Source organism: Poecilia reticulata, chromosome 2, assembly GCF_904066995.2.
Source record: "Poecilia reticulata chromosome 2, P_reticulata-male-v2, whole genome shotgun sequence".
Taxonomy (NCBI): Eukaryota; Metazoa; Chordata; class Actinopteri; order Cyprinodontiformes; family Poeciliidae; genus Poecilia; species Poecilia reticulata.
The window spans coordinates 14,609,090-14,630,966 of record NC_088831.1 but is presented as its reverse complement, the minus strand read 5'-3'; the positions used below and the strand labels follow the sequence as shown (position 1 = coordinate 14,630,966).

Below are 21,877 nucleotides of genomic sequence, written 5' to 3'. Positions count from 1 at the left end.
CCATTGTTTGAAGTATTTTCTTTTACCGTTTTGTTGAAGTATTTGTTTTCTTTTGTTTGCTTTGCTCATTTCTTTTGCGCTGCATGTTTTCTTTTGTTTGACTCATTTCTTTGCATGGTTTGTTTTATTTATTTTTGGAATAATCGAACTTGTCTCCCCCTTTTTTCCCCCCCTTATGTGTTCTTTCTGCTCCAGGGACCAGGTAGTGGGCCTGAAGCCTCGTTTTAAAAAAATGTTTTAACAAGAGAATAGTTTAAATAAAATATTGTGCAGCATTGAATCTGTGTTTGGGTGCATCTTGTCGTTTTTTAAAAATCTCCACCTGCTGGTCACAGGAGGACCTGGTAAACTTCATAACATGACATCATGAGGAAAGTGATGTTCTTTTCAGACCTGGTTGGTGCCCAGGACCAGGTCCATTTCCTTTGGGGTTGTTGTTCTATAGAACCCGGTTGTGACCTGAAGCTGCTTCAGCAGTGGTTGGTTAAATCCGTGGTTATCGGGTCGTCCTGGACCGAATCTGGCCATAAAACAAGAACCTCTGTGTTAGTCTGAATGTGTGACGGATGCTCTGACAGCTCCGTCATCTGTTTGCAGCCCAAACACCACCTGCGGCAAACATCAAGCAGAGTCAGAACTGGACCTCAGTGCTGCTGAGCCTTTAATGTGGCGCTCAAGCAGAACGTCACGCGGGCCGTAGTGATGGCCCGGTTTCTCTCTGGTTTCTGTCCCACTGAAGGCTGGTCTGTAGAGGAAGCACCATGTGACTGACCATCACTTCACACCGTGACCACACAATTCACACGGAGGTGAGGCGGGTCTCGCCTCCAAACGCCCCACCACCCCGACACATTCTGGACATTCACACGTTCATCTGCTTTGACTCAGAACCCAAACTGATCCAGAACCGCTCCGTAAAAACTCTAAAAACACACTTTAACTGAACTGATTCAGAAAAATCCCCGTCACAGTTGAGGATGTTGCAATTACAATTCCCTCCAGCAGAGGGCGCCGTTTGACGCCTCAGCGAGCCTTCCTCAGCTCATACAAAGACAGAGGAAGAGGAGCAGCGGGTCCAGTTGAAGTCGGACTGATGATGGCTCCCAGCAGGATGGAGACCAAACCGGTGATCTTCATCCTGAAGACCCTGCTGCTGCTTTACTCCTTCATCTTCTGGGTGAGGACCCTCCTCTTCCTCCTCTGGCAAGCTGAGGAAGAGGAGCAGAGTTTACGTTTCTCCTTCTGCAGGTAGATCCTGGTTTCTAGAGGCGGGTAGGAGCTGAACCTCCACGGTAAACTCAGAGAAATTAATTATTGACTTAACATCTTTTCTTTTCAACTGGTTCCACATAATTGTGTTTTGTTAATTGAAAGAAAAAAGGGAATAATCTGACTTTATAAGCTAAGATAAAATTAATAAATGAACCAAACTAGTTCAGGTCACTTCAGATTGACAGGAAGTTGAACTGACTAAACTTTTTGTGTTGGTTTGATAAAGCAATTATTCATTTTTTCACTCCATAAACAAATTATGTTGTTTTCTGTCAACTGATTAGAAGATCACTCCTGTTATTGCCAAAAGATAACTTGGGTAAAAAATCACTTTAGGCATGAATAACCTGACCTATTATTTTATAAATGTGATGATTTGATACTTTTGGACCCGGTCTGCCTCCCAGACGGTTTGTGCTACTGAACAGAACCTTTTCCTCCTGTTGGTCTTCAGAGGGATCAGGTTCACATCTACATAATTTTCACACATTAGCTGGATCTGAATTGTTATTTTTCTGTTTTTTGGAGCTTCATAACATTTCTCCGTTGCAGCAGAGACGGAGATAAAGCAACGTCATAAATTGTCTCATTAAATTCACTTTGCTTCAGTGAATCTGAGACGTTGGCGTCGCTGCTGCTCCGGTTCTCGTCTGTTTGTCACTTTGTCACTTGGCTGCCGCCTTTCACTCTCAGTCATGTGCTGCTGAATCACAACCCGCCTCCTTCCTGTGATTCAGCCCATCTGGACGAGTTCTGATCAGCCATAAAAACAATATCAGGCAGGTTCTATCATCTGTAAACAGAACCAGGACCTGAGATCAGGAATCATGATTTATTTAAAACCTTTGTTTAAAACAAGCATCTGATTGGCTGTCAGTCTGACCACTGGCTCCGCCCCCTCAGGTGACAGGAGTGGTCCTGCTCTCGGTGGGGTTGTGGTGGAAGTTCATGTTGGGGCCGTACATGCTGCTGATCTCCAGCGGTCCCACCAACGGTCCGTACGCGCTGGCCGGTACCGGCGCCGCCATCGTCCTGTTCGGACTGTTCGGCTGCTTTGCCACCTGCAGGGGTCGGCCCTGGATGCTCAAACTGGTGGGACGTCGCTTCAGATTACACCCTGAGGGGACACAGATTAATAGATTAACAGGATTACTCATCTTGACCTCTGACCTCTTCCAGTATGCAGTGTTTCTGTCTCTGGTTTTCATGATCGAACTCGTCGCTGGAATCTCTGGATTCATCTTTCGTCACGAGGTCTGAAACATTCTGCTTCATTTCAGGCATTAGACTCAGTAAATCATCTGATCAGCTGTGTGTCTCCAGATTAAAGGAACCTTCCTGACGTCGTACTCTGAGGCCGTCATGTGGTACAACGGATACGATGAGAGGAGCATGGCAGTGGACAGCGTCCAGCGCACAGTGAGTTCAGCAGAGTTTAATCCTTAGCTGGTTGTAGCGTTGGTCAGGGTCTCTACTCTGACCTTCCTGGTTTTTAGTTTTTTATCTTTTTGTTTTCTCTCTGTCTTTTAAAGAACAATATCCATATTTATCAGTTAACAGTCTCTCTACATTCACCATGGTAACCTGCATATCACACCATACGCAGACGATGCTCTAGCTTACTCATAAGATAACCAAAAGCAGAATCGGCCTTTAAACGTGGCATCTTTTGTCTTTTTGGATGTTTCTTCAGTTGCACTGCTGTGGAGTCCAGAACTACACCAGCTGGTTCAGCAGTGTGTATTTCCCTGCCAGTGGTATCCCTGCCAGCTGCTGTGTTACCTATGTGGAGTGCAGCAAAGCTGAACTGAAGAATGCAACTCTGGCTGCACACAAAGTCTACAGACAGGTCAGGAGGTCACAGTTATACAGCAGGAGAGTTCTGGCTGAAGCTGATTAAAACCTCCAGGAAGCTGATATCTGCAACAATTCAGTCATTAAGTTGGTTGAAAATGCTGATCTTAGTTACCTTATACAGCTTTCTTTAAACATTAATGAAACTGTTTTATCTTTTTTTCATGCCTCAACAAAATGTGTGCGGAAACAATTACAGAAAATATTATGGAGGAAGACAACTTTAGAAGTAAAAGCTAAAACATTTGGTCCTAATTTACCTTTTAAGAGGTTTATGGACAACCCGTCTCTGTGTCTCTGCAGGGCTGCTATGAGTTGGTGGTCTCCTTCATAGAGAACAACATGGCTGTCATAGCTGGCGTGACCTTTGGCATCGCTTTCTCTCAGGTACTGATCCCTGACCTTCCCAGGTAACTCAGGTTTGGGCCCAGTGTGACCCGGTTCTGTCTCAGGTTCTTGGGACGTCTCTGGCCTGCTGCCTGGCCCACTTCATCAGCACCAACCAATATGAGATGGTCTGACAGGTGAGCTGAGGACAGGTGTGTCCCTCACCTGGAATCCTGTCATCTGACCTCCATCTGCCATCTCCTAGACGACGCATCAGGAGGACGTCACCATGGAAACCTGCAGACACAAACACACCGTCTCATTGTTTCTTGTATTTATTCTGTTTTACGAAGATTTTTGCTGTTTTAAGTGGTTGCAGTGTTTCCATGCGCCCAGCAGAGGGCGCTGCGGTGTTATTACATGATAATGATGCGCTGGAAGCTCCAAACCAGCTGCGGACTGTTTGAACCAAGAGCAGGTTGAAGATGAAACTCACATTTTACTCCTTATGTTTAGAAAATAAAAGTTTTTGTGGGACTGAAGCTGTGTTGATCTGATGAACACTAAAAGTTTCATCTAAAGCAAATATTCAGATGTAAACCTGATTTCTGTTGACATTTACACCAACAGATTCTCCTCACTGCAACATAAAATGATAAAGTCAATAAATCCTGCCGTTTATGACAGTTTCTCACCTTCAGACTCTCACCTGAGCCTGAACCACACTTCCTTCAAAATAAAAGCCTCTTACAACTGATGTTAATTACTGAGGCTAACAACGCTATCCTCCTCATCGATTATATGTATAATATATATAAATCGATATCGATAATATATATTATGATAAAAAGCAATAAAATAATTGTTTATAAATTTAATATAAAATACACCAATACCAATAAATGATAATATGACTAAATAATAATAAATCATAACTTATTTAATATAGTTAAACAATTTAAAAAGCGAGTCACGTATTTACAGTAATAATACTGCAATACTATTACTATTATACTATTACTACTAATACTATTATAATAGTAAATTATGCATTTTTTTTAGTTTAAATGAATAATCGTGCTTAATATAATTACTAATTGCTAACCTTAAGAATTTATAGTAATTGAATATTAATAAAATACTTTATATATAAAGTAAATAAATTAAGCTGTTTCCTCTACACTAATTGTTTACTTCATAATTAATCAGTTTAACAATCTAACATTTTCCAACGTTCCATCTGACGTCATTCCGTGTATGATTGGTCGTCTTTTTCGTACCTCGCTGTGGTTGGCTGTGGCTGATGCTTCCTGAGGCTCTAAGCCCCGCCCCCCGCAGCTCCGCTACACCCGTGTTCGGACAAACCTGCCGACCCTCCCTGAGCTTATCGCTTCCCGGACCGACAGACGACTGGAACCCGGTGCTCCTCACCCGGACGGCAGCCAGGAACCACGGCCGGCACACGGTAAGACCTCCGGACCGACCACCTGCGGGGGGTTTCCGGTTAGTGAGGCGTTAGCGAGTCGGGGATAGCGGGACCCGGAATTACCGCTGGTCTGGAGCGCAGTACCGGCTGTTCTGACCCGAATCCCGCGGAGAGATGTTCCGTTAGCCTCCCATAGTGAGGTTCAATTGGATCAGGATAACCGAACATCCTGGGGTTCTGGTGAATTTGTTTAGCTAATTTTCGGGGATATTTGCATAGAAAACCCACAGGGTGATGCTGGTTCCATCATCGGACAGTTCCTGGGTTTCATACCGCAGTGAAGTTACTTTCAAGTTGGATATTCGATATTCGAGCTCCGGGGAGTAGCGGCGTTTAGCTAAAGGTTGATCCGATTTATGAACGCTAATGTCGGCCGGCGGTTCTCCACCGCTCCCGGCCGCAGCACCCGAAGGTTCACTTAGGGACTGTCAACAAATTACCGAACCAAACCTTCCTGTCAAAGAATGTTAATAAATGCCTTGAATTGTAACACAATAACTAATTGAAAGTGCTATTTCATGCTTTTACATGAGACTCAATATCATCTATTAAATTTTAAAGTCATACAATATTTCAATTATTTTAATATTAAATAATAGAATGTTCTCTTCAATAGCTTCCAGGTCATGTGACCTATTGATTCAAAATCACTTCCAAATAATTATACTAGTCTCTATAGATGAGGCACAAACTTTTGTTTTCCATTTTTAGCCATTTTCCATTTTTTAGGAATTTTTTTACTCAAAATTGAGGGTTTTTCTTCAATAGCTTCCAGGTCATGTGACCTATTGACTTAAAATCACTTTCAAATAATTATACTAGTCTCTATAGATGAGGCACAAACTTTTGTTTTCCATTTTTAGCCATTTTCCATTTTTTAGGATTTTTTTAACTCAAAATTGAGGGTTTTTCTTCAATAGCTTCCAGGTCATGTGACCTATGGACTCAAAATCACTTTCAAATAATTATACTAGTCTCTATAGATGAGGCACAAACTTTTGTTTTCCATTTTTAGCCATTTTCCATTTTTTAGGAATTTTTTGGTCAAAATTGAGGGTTTTTCTTCAATAGCTTCCAGGTCATGTGACCTATGGACTCAAAATCACTTTCAAATAATTATACTAGTCTCTATAGATGAGGCACAAACTTTTGTTTTCCATTTATAGCCATTTTCCATTTTTTAAGATTTTTTTAACTCAAAATTGCGGGTTTTTCTTCAATAGCTTCCAGGTCATGTGACCTATTGACTTAAAATCACTTTCAAATAATTATACTAGTCTCTATAGATGAGGCACAAACTTTTGTTTTCCATTTTTAGCCATTTTCCATTTTTTAGGAATTTTTTTACTCAAAATTGAGGGTTTTTCTTCAATAGCTTCCAGGTCATGTGACCTATTGACTTAAAATCACTTTCAAATAATTATACTAGTCTCTATAGATGAGGCACAAACTTTTGTTTTCCATTTTTAGCCATTTTCCATTTTTTAGGAATTTTTTTACTCAAAATTGAGGGTTTTTCTTCAATAGCTTCCAGGTCATGTGACCTATGGACTCAAAATCACTTTCAAATAATTATACTAGTCTCTATAGATGAGGCACAAACTTTTGTTTTCCATTTTTAGCCATTTTCCATTTTTTAGGAATTTTTTTACTCAAAATTGAGGGTTTTTCTTCAATAGCTTCCAGGTCATGTGACCTATGGACTCAAAATCACTTTCAAATAATTATACTAGTCTCTATAGATGAGGCACAAACTTTTGTTTTCCGTTTTTGGCCATTTTCCATTTTTTAGGCATTTTTTGGTCAAAATTGAGGGTTTTTCTTCAATAGCTTCCAGGTCATGTGACCTGTTGACTTAAAATCACTTTTAAATAATTATACTAGTCTCTATAGATGAGGCACAAACTTTTGTTTTCCATTTTTAGCCATTTTTCATTTTTTAAGATTATTTTTGGTCAAAATTGAGGGTTTTTCTTCAATAGCTTCCAGGTCATGTGACCTATGGACTCAAAATCACTTTCAAATAATTATACTAGTCTCTATAGATGAGGCACAAACTTTTGTTTTCCATTTTTAGCCATTTTCCATTTTTTAGGAATTTTTTGGTCAAAATTGAGGGTTTTTCTTCAATAGCTTCCAGGTCATGTGACCTATGGACTCAAAATCACTTTTAAATAATTATACTAGTCTCTATAGATGAGGCACAAACTTTTGTTTTCCATTTTTAGCCATTTTCCATTTTTTAGGAATTTTTTTACTCAAAATTGCGGGTTTTTCTTCAATAGCTTCCAGGTCATGTGACCTGTTGATTCAAAATCACTTCCAAATAATTACACTAATCTCTATAGATGAGGCACAAACTTTTGTTTTCCATTTTTAGCCATTTTCCATTTTTTAGGAATTTTTTTACTCAAAATTGAGGGTTTTTCTTCAATAGCTTCCAGGTCATGTGACCTATTGACTTAAAATCACTTTCAAATAATTATACTAGTCTCTATAGATGAGGCACAAACTTTTGTTTTCCATTTTTAGCCATTTTCCATTTTTTAGGAATTTTTTTACTCAAAATTGAGGGTTTTTCTTCAATAGCTTCCAGGTCATGTGACCTATTGACTTAAAATCACTTTCAAATAATTATACTAGTCTCTATAGATGAGGCACAAACTTTTGTTTTCCATTTTTAGCCATTTTCCATTTTTTAGGAATTTTTTGGTCAAAATTGAGGGTTTTTCTTCAATAGCTTCCAGGTCATGTGACCTGTTGACTAAAAATCACTTTTAAATAATTATACTAGTCTCTATAGATGAGGCACAAACTTTTGTTTTCCGTTTTTGGCCATTTTCCATTTTTTAGGCATTTTTTGGTCAAAATTGAGGGTTTTTCTTCAATAGCTTCCAGGTCATGTGACCTGTTGACTAAAAATCACTTTCAAATAATTATACTAGTCTCTATAGATGAGGCACAAACTTTTGTTTTCCATTTTTAGCCATTTTCCATTTTTTAGGAATTTTTTGGTCAAAATTGAGGGTTTTTCTTCAATAGCTTCCAGGTCATGTGACCTATGGACTCAAAATCACTTTCAAATAATTATACTAGTCTCTATAGATGAGGCACAAACTTTTGTTTTCCGTTTTTAGCCATTTTCCATTATTTAGGAATTATTTTACTCAAAATTGAGGGTTTAGGTTCAATAGCTTCCAGGTCATGTGACCTATGGACTCAAAATCACTTTTAATTAATTATACTAGTCTCTATTGATGAGGCACAAACTTTTGTTTTCTGTTTTTAGCCATTTTTCATTTTTTAAGATTATTTTTGGTCAAAATTGAGAGTTTTTCTTCAATAGCTTCCAGGTCATGTGACCTGTTGACTAAAAATCACTTCCAAATAATTATACTAGTCTCTATAGATGAGGCACAAACTTTTGTTTTCCATTTTTAGCTATTTTCCATTTTTTAGGAATTTTTTTACTCAAAATTGCGGGTTTTTCTTCAATAGCTTCCAGGTCATGTGACCTGTTGACTAAAAATCACTTTCAAATAATTATACTAGTCTCTATAGATGAGGCACAAACTTTTGTTTTCTGTTTTTAGCCATTTTTCATTTTTTAAGATTATTTTTGGTCAAAATTGAGGGTTTTTCTTCAATAGCTTCCAGGTCATGTGACCTATCGACTAAAAATCACTTTCAAATAATTATACTAGTCTCTATAGATGAGGCACAAACTTTTGTTTTCCATTTTTAGCCATTTTCCATTTTTTAGGAATTTTTTGGTCAAAATTGAGGGTTTTTCTTCAATAGCTTCCAGGTCATGTGACCTATCGACTAAAAATCACTTTCAAATAATTATACTAGTCTCTATAGATGAGGCACAAACTTTTGTTTTCTGTTTTTAGCCATTTTTCATTTTTTAAGATTATTTTTGGTCAAAATTGAGTGTTTTTCTTCAATAGCTTCCAGGTCATGTGACCTATGGACTCAAAATCACTTTCAAATAATTATACTAGTCTCTATAGATGAGGCACAAACTTTTGTTTTCCATTTTTAGCCATTTTCCATTATTTAGGAATTATTTTACTCAAAATTGAGGGTTTAGGTTCAATAGCTTCCAGGTCATGTGACCTATGGACTCAAAATCACTTTTAAATAATTATACTAGTCTCTATAGATGAGGCACAAACTTTTGTTTTCTGTTTTTAGCCATTTTTCATTTTTTAAGATTATTTTTGGTCAAAATTGAGGGTTTTTCTTCAATAGCTTCCAGGTCATGTGACCTGTTGACTAAAAATCACTTTCAAATAATTATACTAGTCTCTATAGATGAGGCACAAACTTTTGTTTTCTGTTTTTAGCCATTTTTCATTATTTAGGAATTATTTTACTCAAAATTGAGGGTTTTTCTTCAATAGCTTCCAGGTCATGTGACCTGTTGATTCAAAATCTGTGTGAAATTGTTCTATCAGTCTGTATAGATGAGGCACCCTCCTTATTTCCCCATTTTAGATATTTTAATTTTTTTTCCATAATTTAAATTAAAAAATATGATTGGTGTTTAATAGCTTACATTTCATGTGACCCACTGACAAGGAACAAAAAGGGTTAAATTGAATAGGTATGAGTGTGCACCACCTAGTCTAGTAGAATAATTTTACATTTATTTTGAGTAAATTGATCACATGACCCATAAGCTATTAAGAAAATTCAATCAATCAATCATCTTCCCCTTGTCCGCAGTCGGGTTTAGGGGTCAGCAGAGGCCCAGACTTCCCTCCCACCAGCTCCTCCAGGGGAATCCCAAGGCGTTCCCAGGCCAGCTGAGAGACATAGTCCATCCAGCGTGTCCTGGGTCTTCCTGTGGGCCTCCTCCTGGTAGGACGTGCCCAAAAGACCTCACTAGGGAGGCGCCAAGGAGGCATTCTAATCTGATGCCTGACCCACCTCAGCTGGCTCCTCTCAAAGTGAAAAATCAGCGGCTCTACTCTGAGTCCCTCCTGGATGACTGAGCTTCTCATCCTATCACTAAGGGAGAGCCCAGACAACGTATGGAAAAAAAAATAATTTTGGCCGCTTGTGTTTGTAATTTTGTTCTTGCAGTCAAGACCCTTAAACCAATGCCATAGATGAAGGTAGGGACGTAGCTCGACTGGCAAATAGAGACCTTCCTTTTTGATCCAGCTGTCTCTTCACCACGACAGACTGGTCCAGCGCCCACTTCACTGCAGACGCTACGTCAATCCGTCTATTGATCTCCTGTTCCATTTTTCCCTCATTCTTAATGTTATGGATTCTGCATTTTCCTCCATCTCTTTTAGCCTCTTTCATCTGCCTCACATGCTGAAGCATACATAACCATGTTTATATGTGACTGCTGGCAGTCATATGTAAACCGACTGAAACTGATTAGAGTACAGTTTATGGAGGGTCCAGATTGCAGAGATGAATAAAAAGCTAAACTTGCTACAATCTTTGCCTCACTTGGCTTCTTGTCACTTGGCCCCAGAGCTGGACGATGAATGTAACCTAAGAAGCATGATGTTCCATTTGGATGATATGTATGGATTGTGAAATTTGATTATCTTTTGGCATTAAAGCTTGTTTTTATATATAACCAAATCTCATTATTTCTCAATTTACAATGAGTGGTTCTGGTCGGGTCCTGAAACTGGTTAATGAACATGGGTGGTGAACAGAGACAGAAATGAATGAACTCCAACAATGAGCAAGATGCTAAGATGCTTAAACTCCTCCACTTGGGTCAGGAAAATCTTACCTGACTTTTCAAGCTCAAGACCAGGGCTTTGGATCTGGAGGTACTGATCCTCCTCCCGGCCGCTTCACACTCGGCTACTACTACTACTACTACTACTACTACTACTACTGCTCCAGTGAAGCTGTAGATCACGACATGATGAAGCCAGAAAGGCCACATCATCTGCCAAAAGCAGAGGCGTGATCCCAAGGCCACCAAAATGGATCCCTTCAAAACCCTGGTTGTGCAGAACGTGGCCTCGGACAGAAAACCCCCAAATAAAAAAAATCTAATCTAATTTTATTTATATATCACATTTCAACAAGGCATTTCAAAGAGCTTTACACCATAAAATTACAAAAATAAAAAGCTATAGAAACAGCCAACAACTGAAACATTAAATTTTCTCGCTGCATATCAGATTGTTAATTAATGTTCCATTAATTAACGCACGGCTCTCATCTCGAGTCATGCGATGAGATGAGACTATTTCTAGTTAGAACCTCTCAACCTCACACACCAGCTCAGGCTCCCACCAGAGAAGTGACTTTCCATGCCCAGTGATAAAACGTCCATCACACAGGGTCAGAAAGCCAAGATCCCCTCCCTCGGCATTCTAAAATCTCACATTGCACCCAACCCTTTTGGCCCCTCCCACAGGTGGTGAGCCCATGGGAAGGTGAACCCACTTTGGGCTGAGGCTGGCCAGACTCCATGTGTTTTGGCAAGCACCAGGTGCTTGCCAAAACACATGCTTGCCTAACCCTATAGAGACTAGTATAATTATTTAAAAGTGATTTTGAGTCCATAGGTCACATGACCTGGAAGCTATTGAAGAAAAACACTCAATTTTGACCAAAAAAATTCCTAAAAAATGAAAAATGGCTAAAAATGGTTAACAAATGTTTGTGCCTCATCTATAGAGACTAGTATAATTATTTGAAAGTGATTTTTAGTCGATAGGTCACATGACCTGGAAGCTATTGAAGAAAAACACTCAATTTTGACCAAGAAATTCCTAAAAAATGGAAAAAAGCTAAAAATGGAAAACAAAAGTTTGTGCCTCATCTATAGAGACTAGTATAATTATTTGAAAGTGATTTTTAGTCAACAGGTCACATGACCTGGAAGCTATTGAAGAAAAACACTCAATTTTGACCAAAAAATTCCTAAAAAATGGAAAATAGCTAAAAATGGAAAACAAAAGTTTGTGCCTCATCTATAGAGACTAGTATAATTATTTGAAAGTGATTTTTAGTCAACAGGTCACATGACCTGGAAGCTATTGAAGAAAAACCCTCAATTTTAGGTAATGAATTCCTAAAAAATGGAAAATGGCTAAAAATGGAAAACAAAAGTTTGTGCCTCATCTATAGAGATTAGTATAATTATTTGAAAGTGATTTTTAGTCAACAGGTCACATGACCTGGAAGCTATTGAAGAAAAACCCTCAATTTTGACCAAAAATAATCTTAAAAAATGAAAAATGGCTAAAAACAGAAAACAAATGTTTGTGCCTCATCTATAGAGACTATTATAATTATTTGAAAGTGATTTTTAGTCAACAGGTCACATGACCTGGAAGCTATTGAAGAAAAACCCTCAATTTTGACCAAAAATAATCTTAAAAAATGAAAAATGGCTAAAAACAGAAAACAAATGTTTGTGCCTCATCTATAGAGACTAGTATAATTATTTGAAAGTGATTTTTAGTCAACAGGTCACATGACCTGGAAGCTATTGAAGAAAAACCCTCAATTTTGACCAAAAATAATCTTAAAAAATGAAAAATGGCTAAAAACAGAAAACAAAAGTTTGTGCCTCATCTATAGAGACTAGTATAATTATTTGAAAGTGATTTTTAGTCAACAGGTCACATGACCTGGAAGCTATTGAAGAAAAACCCTCAATTTTGACCAAAAATAATCTTAAAAAATGAAAAATGGCTAAAAACAGAAAACAAATGTTTGTGCCTCATCTATAGAGACTAGTATAATTATTTGAAAGTGATTTTGAGTCCATAGGTCACATGACCTGGAAGCTATTGAAGAAAAACCCTCAATTTTAGGTAAAAAATTCCTAAAAAATGGAAAATGGCTAAAAATGGAAAACAAAAGTTTGTGCCTCATCTATAGAGACTAGTATAATTATTTGAAAGTGATTTTTAGTCAACAGGTCACATGACCTGGAAGCTATTGAAGAAAAACCCTCAATTTTGACCAAAAATAATCTTAAAAAATGAAAAATGGCTAAAAACAGAAAACAAATGTTTGTGCCTCATCTATAGAGACTAGTATAATTATTTAAAAGTGATTTTTAGTCAACAGGTCACATGACCTGGAAGCTATTGAAGAAAAACCCTCAATTTTGACCAAAAAATTCCTAAAAAATGGAAAATAGCTAAAAATGGAAAACAAAAGTTTGTGCCTCATCTATAGAGACTAGTATAATTATTTGAAAGTGATTTTTAGTCGATAGGTCACATGACCTGGAAGCTATTGAAGAAAAACCCTCAATTTTAGGTAAAAAATTCCTAAAAAATGGAAAATGGCTAAAAATGGAAAACAAAAGTTTGTGCCTCATCTATAGAGACTAGTATAATTATTTGAAAGTGATTTTTAGTCAACAGGTCACATGACCTGGAAGCTATTGAAGAAAAACCCTCAATTTTGACCAAAAATAATCTTAAAAAATGAAAAATGGCTAAAAACAGAAAACAAATGTTTGTGCCTCATCTATAGAGACTAGTATAATTATTTAAAAGTGATTTTTAGTCAATAGGTCACATGACCTGGAAGCTATTGAAGAAAACATTCTATTATTTAATATTAAAATAATTGAAAATATTGTATGACTTTAGAATTTAATAGATGATATTGAGTTTCATGTAAAAGCATGAAATAGCACTTACAATTAGTTATTTTCTTTACAATTCAAGGCATTTATTAACATTCTTTGACAGGAAGGTTTGGTACGGTAATTTGTTGACAGTCCCTAAGTGAACCTTCGGGCGCTGCGACCGGGAGCTGTGGAGAACCGCCGGCCGACATTAGCGTTCATAAATCGGATCAACCGTCGTCTGAACGCCGCTACTCCCCGGAGCTCGAATATCGAATATCCAACTTGAAACTAACTTCACTGCGGTTATTTCATCAGCAGTTAGGTTCCTCAGAACCGATGGCTGCCGAACCATTATTATTATTATAATAATTATTATTATTTTCATGCTTAGAGTTAAATAAAGGCTCAAGTTATGTTTTACAGTTTGAAGAGAGTTTATGATTTTATTAAAAGTAGCAGCTTTTTCTGCCATGCTGTGTTTAATCTGAACCTCTAGATGAATTTCGGGTTCTGGATTATTATTCCAGAATATTAATCTAGATGAATAATCCTTCAGAGGAGCTTTCCTTCAGGCTGGATCATGTCTTCCTGCTTGTTTCCAGGTGGCTGGTGGACGTCTGGTGTCCTGCAGGACCGACCCGGCCCAGAGTCTGGATCACGCGCCAAGTCCCTCCCTCCTGACCTGGGATCAGGCTCCAGCTCCATCCTAATCCCCCAAAGAGCATTAGCAGGCTAAGTTTTGTCCTGGACGGCGCCGGGCGGTCAGAGCGGACGTCACCATGATGCAGATATCGGACTCCTACAACCAGAAGAACTCGCTCTTCACCGCCATGAGCCGCTTCATTGGCGCAGTCAACAACATGGACCAGACGGTGATGGTGCCCAGCCTGCTGCGGGACGTCCCCCTGGAGGACGGCGAGGACCTGAAGGTCCCGGAGTCTGCCCCGTCCACCAATGGCTACTTCCAGGCGGACGGAGACATGTACAGCTCCTACGTCCTGCTCAAGTCCATCCGGAACGACATGGAGTGGGGCGTCGTAGGTGACGAGCGGCCCAAGGTTGAGGCCGAGGCGAAGCGCAGCGAGGCTGAGGACGACGACGACCTGGAGAAACAGTTCCACTTCCACCTGAATGGACTCCATTCGGTTCTGTCCAAGCTCACGCTAAAGGCTAACACGCTAACGAACCGCTACAAGGAGGAGATCGGCTGCAGGAACTGACCCGGCCTGGGCCCTGGGTTTAGCTCTGCTTAGCTCATTAGCTACAAAAACTTAACACTCCCACATTAAAACCCTAGATTATTGACGACCTTTGACCTCTGATGTTTCTGTTCAAGGATAAATGTGGAAAAACGAAGCTCTGCTGCTTCACTTCCTGATAAATTTGCCTTCATGTCTGAACAAGTGTCCTTAAACGCACCATCAGCTTCCAACTTCTCCAACCAGATCAAACCGGATAGTCTGCTAACAGTTTTTGTAGCTAATGAGCTCAAGCTAACCGTACCTGTGTGATAGTTGGGGTTAAAGGTCATCACACAGAGGAGGCTGCCGTTTCGTCTCCATTTGCTGCACTTTTCCAGTGTCTGTCCTCTGCGTCCGTCTGTCCTCATGTCCTTCATTTCATGCTGCGAACTCAAACTATGCAACGAAGTGACTGAAACGCACAAACGTCTCTAAATAACCGTCATCACCAGGAGCCTCCAGAACCTGAATCTGGACCGGTCTGATGGACTCAGTTTGTTAGATGAAGTTGTTTTGAACAGGAACTCAACTCATTTCCAGACTGGTTCATGATGTTTGGATTAGCCGATCAGAACCGGTAGAACCAACAAATTATTTAACAAAGCATTTCTTAACCAGAGGTTTCATGTTTGCTTCTCGGCTCTGGATGGTTTTTATTTAATGTTCAGCTTGGTAATAAAATGTTCTGATAAACGTCTCAGTGGTTTTATTTTGAAACTGAAGCCGAGCTTGACTATGAAATCTGAACTGTCTGCAGAAAGTGGGCGGAGTCTATGTAGTCACAGAAAACATTCAGTACGCCTGATTAAAAAACTAATCAGTAATAATATCGACTGATGTTTATATCATGATGTTTGTCAGCCATATTGTCCAGCATATGGAACAGTAATTCATAAGTAAATCCAGAGTCAGATTAAGATCCATCAGAAGTAATAATAATCCTGGGATTACTGAGAAGTTGGATCCAGAATTTCAAGCATTAACTCAATAAATGTACTCAAATCTCATTTTTAATCGGTCAGTAGAACCAAGTCAAATTTTTACCTTGTAACATCAAGCAGCAGCAGTTTGGTTCTGACTCTATGATCCAAACCCAGTTCTGCTGAAAGTCTGTTCATTTCTGCTGTTTTCTACAGAACCATGAAACCGGACCCTCAGTTCATCTGATCTAGTTCTAGAAGTTTGACAACAAAAATCACATTGAGTATTTCTGGTGTTTATTAAATACATTTTCAATGTATTTCAATATTAATAATTAATTATTTCTTAATTCTACTTTAAATTTAAATAAAATGTAGTTTAATTTATTCTTTTGATCCTGATGTAAAACTAGAGGAATTACAGCATCAACCAGCAGGGGGCGCTGTGGTAACACACATCACTGCTGCAGGGTATGTGTGTGTCAGCAGGCTGCTTGGTGTGTGACAAGGTTAGAGCAGGAACACACACACACACACACACCTGCTCTGATTGGTGTGTAAATGTGTGTGAAGGAATGAGTCAGGTTAAAGGTCAGACCTCGTTTCCATGACAATCACCCTCCCTCTGATTATCACCTTTCAGATTTGCCTCCTGCATGGTTGCCGTGGTTACTGTGGTTTGAGTGACAGCTGGGTGGTTCGCTGTGCCGCAGGTTTGGCTTCTAATCACTGAGAACATGTAAAAAGCTGCAGCAGTTCCTTCAGAGGCCACCAGAGGCGCTACAGCCCAGAGGAGCCGCTGGATTTTTACCAATGCGTACGCGTGCTCTGTGTCGCTCAGGAAACGACTGAGCGGGGAAAAGCCGCTGTTTGTCCCGTCTTAGCAGGACAGCGATGGCCGCCCTGGTGGAGAATAAACCGGTTAGCCGCTCAGCTAGCTCATCAAACATGCTAGCATATATTCCGATAGTGTGAAATGGAGGAATTAGCCAGGTGAAACATCCAATCAGAACGCTGGACCAGAATTCACTCAGTACAGCTGAGTTTATGGAACTGAAGGTCAGAGATGAAAGGCAACACCAGAACCACATTACCATCCACTGCAGGCAGGTCGACACGCCGCCATCAGGATGGAGGTTAAGGTTTGCAACAAGTGCTGATTGTGAGGGAAGTGATGCATGATGGGAAATCCAGCCGGAACGAGCCGGATAAACGGAGAGGAGCAGAGAGATGACAGAACGAGGAGACGAAGAGGAAGAGTGACAGATCTCTCCATCTGTTGAGGCGTAAACGAGGCAAGCGACTCGCTTTTCCTCTCAGCTAATTTGAATAATGAGGTGGTCTAATTTCCTCTCACAGGCAGAGCGCCGTCCTGATTTCCTGTGTGTGTGTGTGTGTGTGTGTGTGTGTGTGTGTGTGTGTGTGTGTGTGTGTGTGTGTGTGTGTGTGTGTGTGTCGCTGCACAGGCTCGTCTCTTCCAGAAAACACAGAATCCTCTGGATGCTACTCAGCTAGGGGGCGCTGTAGCATCATTAAGCCACTGCTTTGTTAAAAGAAGAGTTAAACTTGACGGATGTTGATCGTTTACTGAATCTTAAATCCCGGCCTTTTTTATAGTGTAACACCGAGTCTTGTCCAGCAGGTGGAGCTCAAAGCGTTATTTCGGAGAGAAGTTTGCGAACATTTTTCTCTCTGGTTGGTTTTCGTGTAATCTCACACACACCAACACACTCATCCCAACGAATAAACTGAATATTTACTTTCCCTCTGCGCTCCACTAGAGGGCACTGCTGCACCATTTAACATAAATTTAACACAAAAATCAGCAAAAATCTCATAATTTCAATTCATTCCCAAAAGTTAAATTTGAGAGATTAATTAAAACAGCAGTTTTATCATTCATTAGGTTAAAGTTACGTCAGAAAAGTACTGAATATTGATCAATTTCTGCGTTTTTTAAGCGATTTAGCGTAGGTTTAACGGAGCGAGTCGCTTCATCATCGTCAGGGGAGACGGGTGAGGAAGAGGAGGAGGCGAGAAGACGAGGAACACTAATTGATTTCCTCGTCTTCCTCCTGAGTGCAGCGCTGGGCGAGCGAGCGTGCATCCGCACAGAGAGAAAGTGCTGGTGGTGAAGCGTGAAAACGAGTGTGTGTGCTTCTGTGTGTGTGTCAAAGAGAGGCAGCGAGGGCGAACGAGCGAAAGGGAAGGGGAGCCTTGAAACCGTCTCTCTCAAACACACACAGACACACACACACACACAGCATCAGCCTTTTTCTTCTCCTCTCTTTTGTTAGCGCGTTTTTCTGAGGTCGACCGCCGTACTTGGACTCGTCTTTCAGAACGAAACCGAGACGTTTCTTCTAAGACACGACTGATTCACCCCAGCATAAAGCATTCATTTATAAATACGTCTAAATTGATTTTTGGTACAATCCTGCTGGATCTAGAATAATCTCCAGATTAGTAAGTAAAATCCAGATTTTTATTTTAAATTCATCAACTAAAATAAACATTGACACACATGAATCCTCCTGGCTGTAAAAGCTTTTATTCCACATATAAACCACATTTATCCAGGTTTCTTCACCAGGTTTAGCTAAAACCAGTAATTCCTACATGTCTGTTTGGGATTGGGTGCTCATGGCTGCTGATGACTCCTTCCCCAGAAGTGCTTGGTGTGAAAGCGAAGTTTGGAGCCTCAGACCAAACCTTCCTGTCTGATAGTTTGGTAGATTTGGTTCGACTGGGACCAAAATTTCAACATTTGTTCCATTTCCAGCTGCTGCAGTTTGCATTCACACTGCACTATCCCCCTCCTGACCTGCGGGGGCGCTGCACCAAGAAAAACTGGAGGAAACGACACAAACTTCTGAAGATACTGAGCTGAAGAGAGTGGAACAAAAACATATTTAGCGGTTGGAGGATTTCTGTTTTATCTTAGGCTAAAGACCAACAGACTGGATGTCCTAGCTAATGCTAGGTTAGCATGTTTGGTTTGGTTGCATTTACCCAGAATTCTCTGCGCTGTAGACCACTTCCTGCTTTTGGAACATTTTCCAGTTCGCTTGGCGTTTGAACCGAACCAGAGTTTACTTCAACCGAACCCAGACAGAAGTTTGTAGGACAAAAGTTAGCTTAGCATTTACATCTCCCGAAAACAACCAGACTTTCTCGCCAAACGGACTGGAGTTGGATTGAAGCAAACTGAACAGGACTGTTTGGATTGGAGCCTCAGGCTCCACCAGAAAGGGCTTCTTCCTTCAAGCGTCTGTTTTAGGTGTTTTTTGGTCAGAAACAACCAGACTTTCCCCTAATTTGTTCACAGCTGGAGAATTTTGCGTTAGCAGGAAGTGAACCAACCTTTAGAGCTACCATGACCCTGAACGGATCTAAACATGGAGCAGAAAGCGCCGCCATGACCTCTGAAGGAGCCGATGAATCTGAAGTTTTTAAAAGCTCCACCAGAAAATCTAATGACAAACACTTTTATTCTCCTACAATCCCGCCTTGACAGAGGGAATTTCTCCTTCCTGCCGCACATCCAGACTCGGGTCGAGTCTCGCCTGGATGCCGGCGGTTTCCAGGGCTGTGTACACAGACAGCCCATTCATCTTCCCCTTCAGCAGCATCAATAAATGATGGCTGCTCTGCCTCTCTCTGGTTAAATATTCATCGGCAGCGCTGCTCGTCTCGCTCGCTAAACAGCCTCGCAGCGCTGCCAGCCAGCAGCACACACACAAGCACACACACTCCCTGCGGCGCATTAGCAATTCAATCCGGCGTCTTCAGCATAGCTTCAGGCAGCCACACCATCACAGCTCTGCATGGATGAGTGTTTATTACAGCGTTTATCGCCACTTCTTGGAGCCCGGTCCGTCTCGTCAAAGTCTCCTCACAGTTTGGTGAATCAGAACCAGCTGAAACCCAAAACTCCAGAGCTGGTTTCAGTTTGAGGAGCGCGGGGTTGGTTTCCTGTGACACGCCGCCGCAGCAGGAAGGAGAGGTGTTGGCGGTTTGTCATCAGCGCCGATAGAAATCAGTCACAAGTTGTAGAGGAAGCAGAAGGCAGTGAGGTTGGTAGAAACATGCAGCCGGTGTGTTTGTGGTGAACGTCACCATCTGGCCCGCTACCAGAACCAGAGTACGTTTTATATGAAGCCCAACAGAGTGACATTTCTCTGATCAGAGCTCCTGGTTCCTGACTCCAAAGTTCAATGGTCAACAGGTCAACCAAACATGCAAACGCTCCAAACTAATGGTCATTTATTCAGATAGATGAATTAGCCAAAGTTTGGAGTAGACGAGAAAGTCAGAGTACCTCATGGGATTCACTTTTCAAAGTTGTGCTATTTATTTGTTTATCGCAGTTTCTAACCAAATTTGTGAGGACTTCTTAGCTAGCCAAATACTTAGCTCTGAGACAGCTAAATAACTAACTAGGTCAGAGCTAAATATTTTGCTGATATGTTAAAAATATTTATCACCAAACTAAACATTTGCTTGCTAATAAAATATTAGATCTAAATATTTAGTTGATCAGCTACATGTTTAGCTAGCTTGGAGCTAAGTATTAGCTAGCCTAGCCAATACTTTGCAAAGTATTAGAGCTAACTCAGTGTTAGCCAGATTAGCTCTGAGCTAGCTTAATACTTAGCTTCAATATTTAACTTGTGAAATAAATATTTAGATTAGAGCTAAGTATTTAACAAAAAAATGTAACTTCAAATTATTTAGTATCTAACAAATTTAGTTTGTGATGAATGAATAACATGGTGAAAATATGAACCCCCATATGTTGCTCTCAACAGGCTAAATAACCAAAATTATTGCTGTTAATTTTTGACGGCGTAACTTTACAAACACCAACCAGTAGAACCAGTTCAAACATATTTATAATCAAATTAATGTTAATTTAGATGGATGAAGGAATATTTGGACCAAACAGTTAATGCCAAGTCCCTGCTGACCCTGATGTGATCTGGACTTTTCCCTTCACAGCAGAACCGGAGGATAAAACTAAGTGAACAACGGATGACTCATCTCCCGTTCTCTGCTGGATGAAAGGGTGTGGGCGACCGAATGAGATGAGCGAGGACGTGCAAGGCTCCACAAAACACGGAGAGAGAATCCAGTACGCATGAATGGTTCTGATCTGGGACGGTTTACAGAAAACGGTTTGGCCCAGTTTCTATGGGAATGAGTGAGTCACTCACTCAGACAGGAAGCGCTCACTGACTGTTTTCCTCTGGCTGGACTTCAGGAAGCGTTCAGAACATTTATTATCCATCCAAGCATCCGACACCAGGAGGTTCTGATCAGCAACATCAGGAACCAGGAAAAAGTCTCCAAACGGTTCCATCGAGGAAGTCATCCAAGCATATAGTTGATAGAAAACCAGCAACCTAAACCCAACAGACATAAAACACCCAACAGATCAGCTGAACCCACTGATCAGAGCCATCTGACTTCAGATTTAGACATTTTAAATGTTCTTCCTGTTGATTTGATGTCTGGTTACCTAAGGGAAGCAGCACTCGCCTGGTTTATGCAGGAATATACTCCACATGCAGGAACCTCAGCTGAGTCCAATGTGTCCAAACTGTCAGTCCGTCTTAAGAAAATGGGCTCCATCTGCAGTAAATCTGGCTTCCTCCTGTAGCCGTTACTGGTTAGTGAGCTTCAGGATGATCTGCTTTAGGTTAATAGTCTGTCATGAAGGCAGTATGAGCTCAGTTCTTTATTTTATCACAACATGAAGGAGACAATCTTAAAAAGACAGAAATCAGTTCAGGTTGATTCCCAAATAGCCTTTAGCTTAAAACCTTGCTCTTCTTAGCTCTATGTGCTAACCTTAAAACCTCTGCACCAGTCATGTCCAGTGTCCTTCCTGCTTAGAGTAGGGACAAGGGGACCAGAGTTCGACATGCCTAGGACAAAAGATGCTTCAGATCACAAAACGTCATAGTTAAAGTAATCCAGCAGACTTGACAGTAGACATAAAGATGCTTCATCCTTTGTCCTTCAACATTTTTGTTTGACCTCTGTTGGACAATGATTTATCTGAGGGATAAATCATTAGCGGTTAACAAAAACACTTTCAGTTTGGTTTCATTCTCAGGCTTGGCTAACTGGTACCGAATAAACTACCTTGGCTAAAGTCACTAACCTGTAAAGCCTTGCAGCT

The 21,877-nt window shown here is 40.4% G+C and overlaps 2 protein-coding genes and 1 long non-coding RNA gene across 3 annotated transcripts; all 3 read left to right on the top strand.

Moving 5' to 3' along the window:
- Positions 1–855: 855 nt before the first annotated feature.
- Positions 856–3,995, top strand: LOC103481172 (tetraspanin-7-like). The gene is made up of 7 exons (XM_008436477.3): positions 856–1,177; positions 2,176–2,364; positions 2,452–2,526; positions 2,596–2,691; positions 2,966–3,121; positions 3,430–3,513; positions 3,579–3,995. The coding sequence occupies exons 1-7, from the start codon at positions 1,094–1,096 to the stop codon at positions 3,645–3,647; spliced, it is 753 nt and encodes a 250-aa protein (XP_008434699.1). The 5' UTR covers positions 856–1,093; the 3' UTR covers positions 3,648–3,995.
- Positions 3,996–4,650: 655 nt separating this feature from the next.
- Positions 4,651–15,466, top strand: LOC103481157 (mid1-interacting protein 1). Its single transcript, XM_008436454.3, has 2 exons — positions 4,651–4,918; positions 14,132–15,466. Exon 2 carries the CDS (start codon positions 14,309–14,311, stop codon positions 14,747–14,749), a length of 441 nt encoding a protein of 146 aa, XP_008434676.1. The 5' UTR covers positions 4,651–4,918; positions 14,132–14,308; the 3' UTR covers positions 14,750–15,466.
- A 3,826-nt stretch (positions 15,467–19,292) lies between these two features.
- Positions 19,293–21,673, top strand: LOC145554103 (uncharacterized). Its single transcript, XR_014090144.1, has 2 exons — positions 19,293–19,766; positions 20,692–21,673. It is a non-coding gene; the product is annotated as an uncharacterized LOC145554103 (long non-coding RNA).
- The last annotated feature ends 204 nt before the right edge of the window (positions 21,674–21,877 follow it).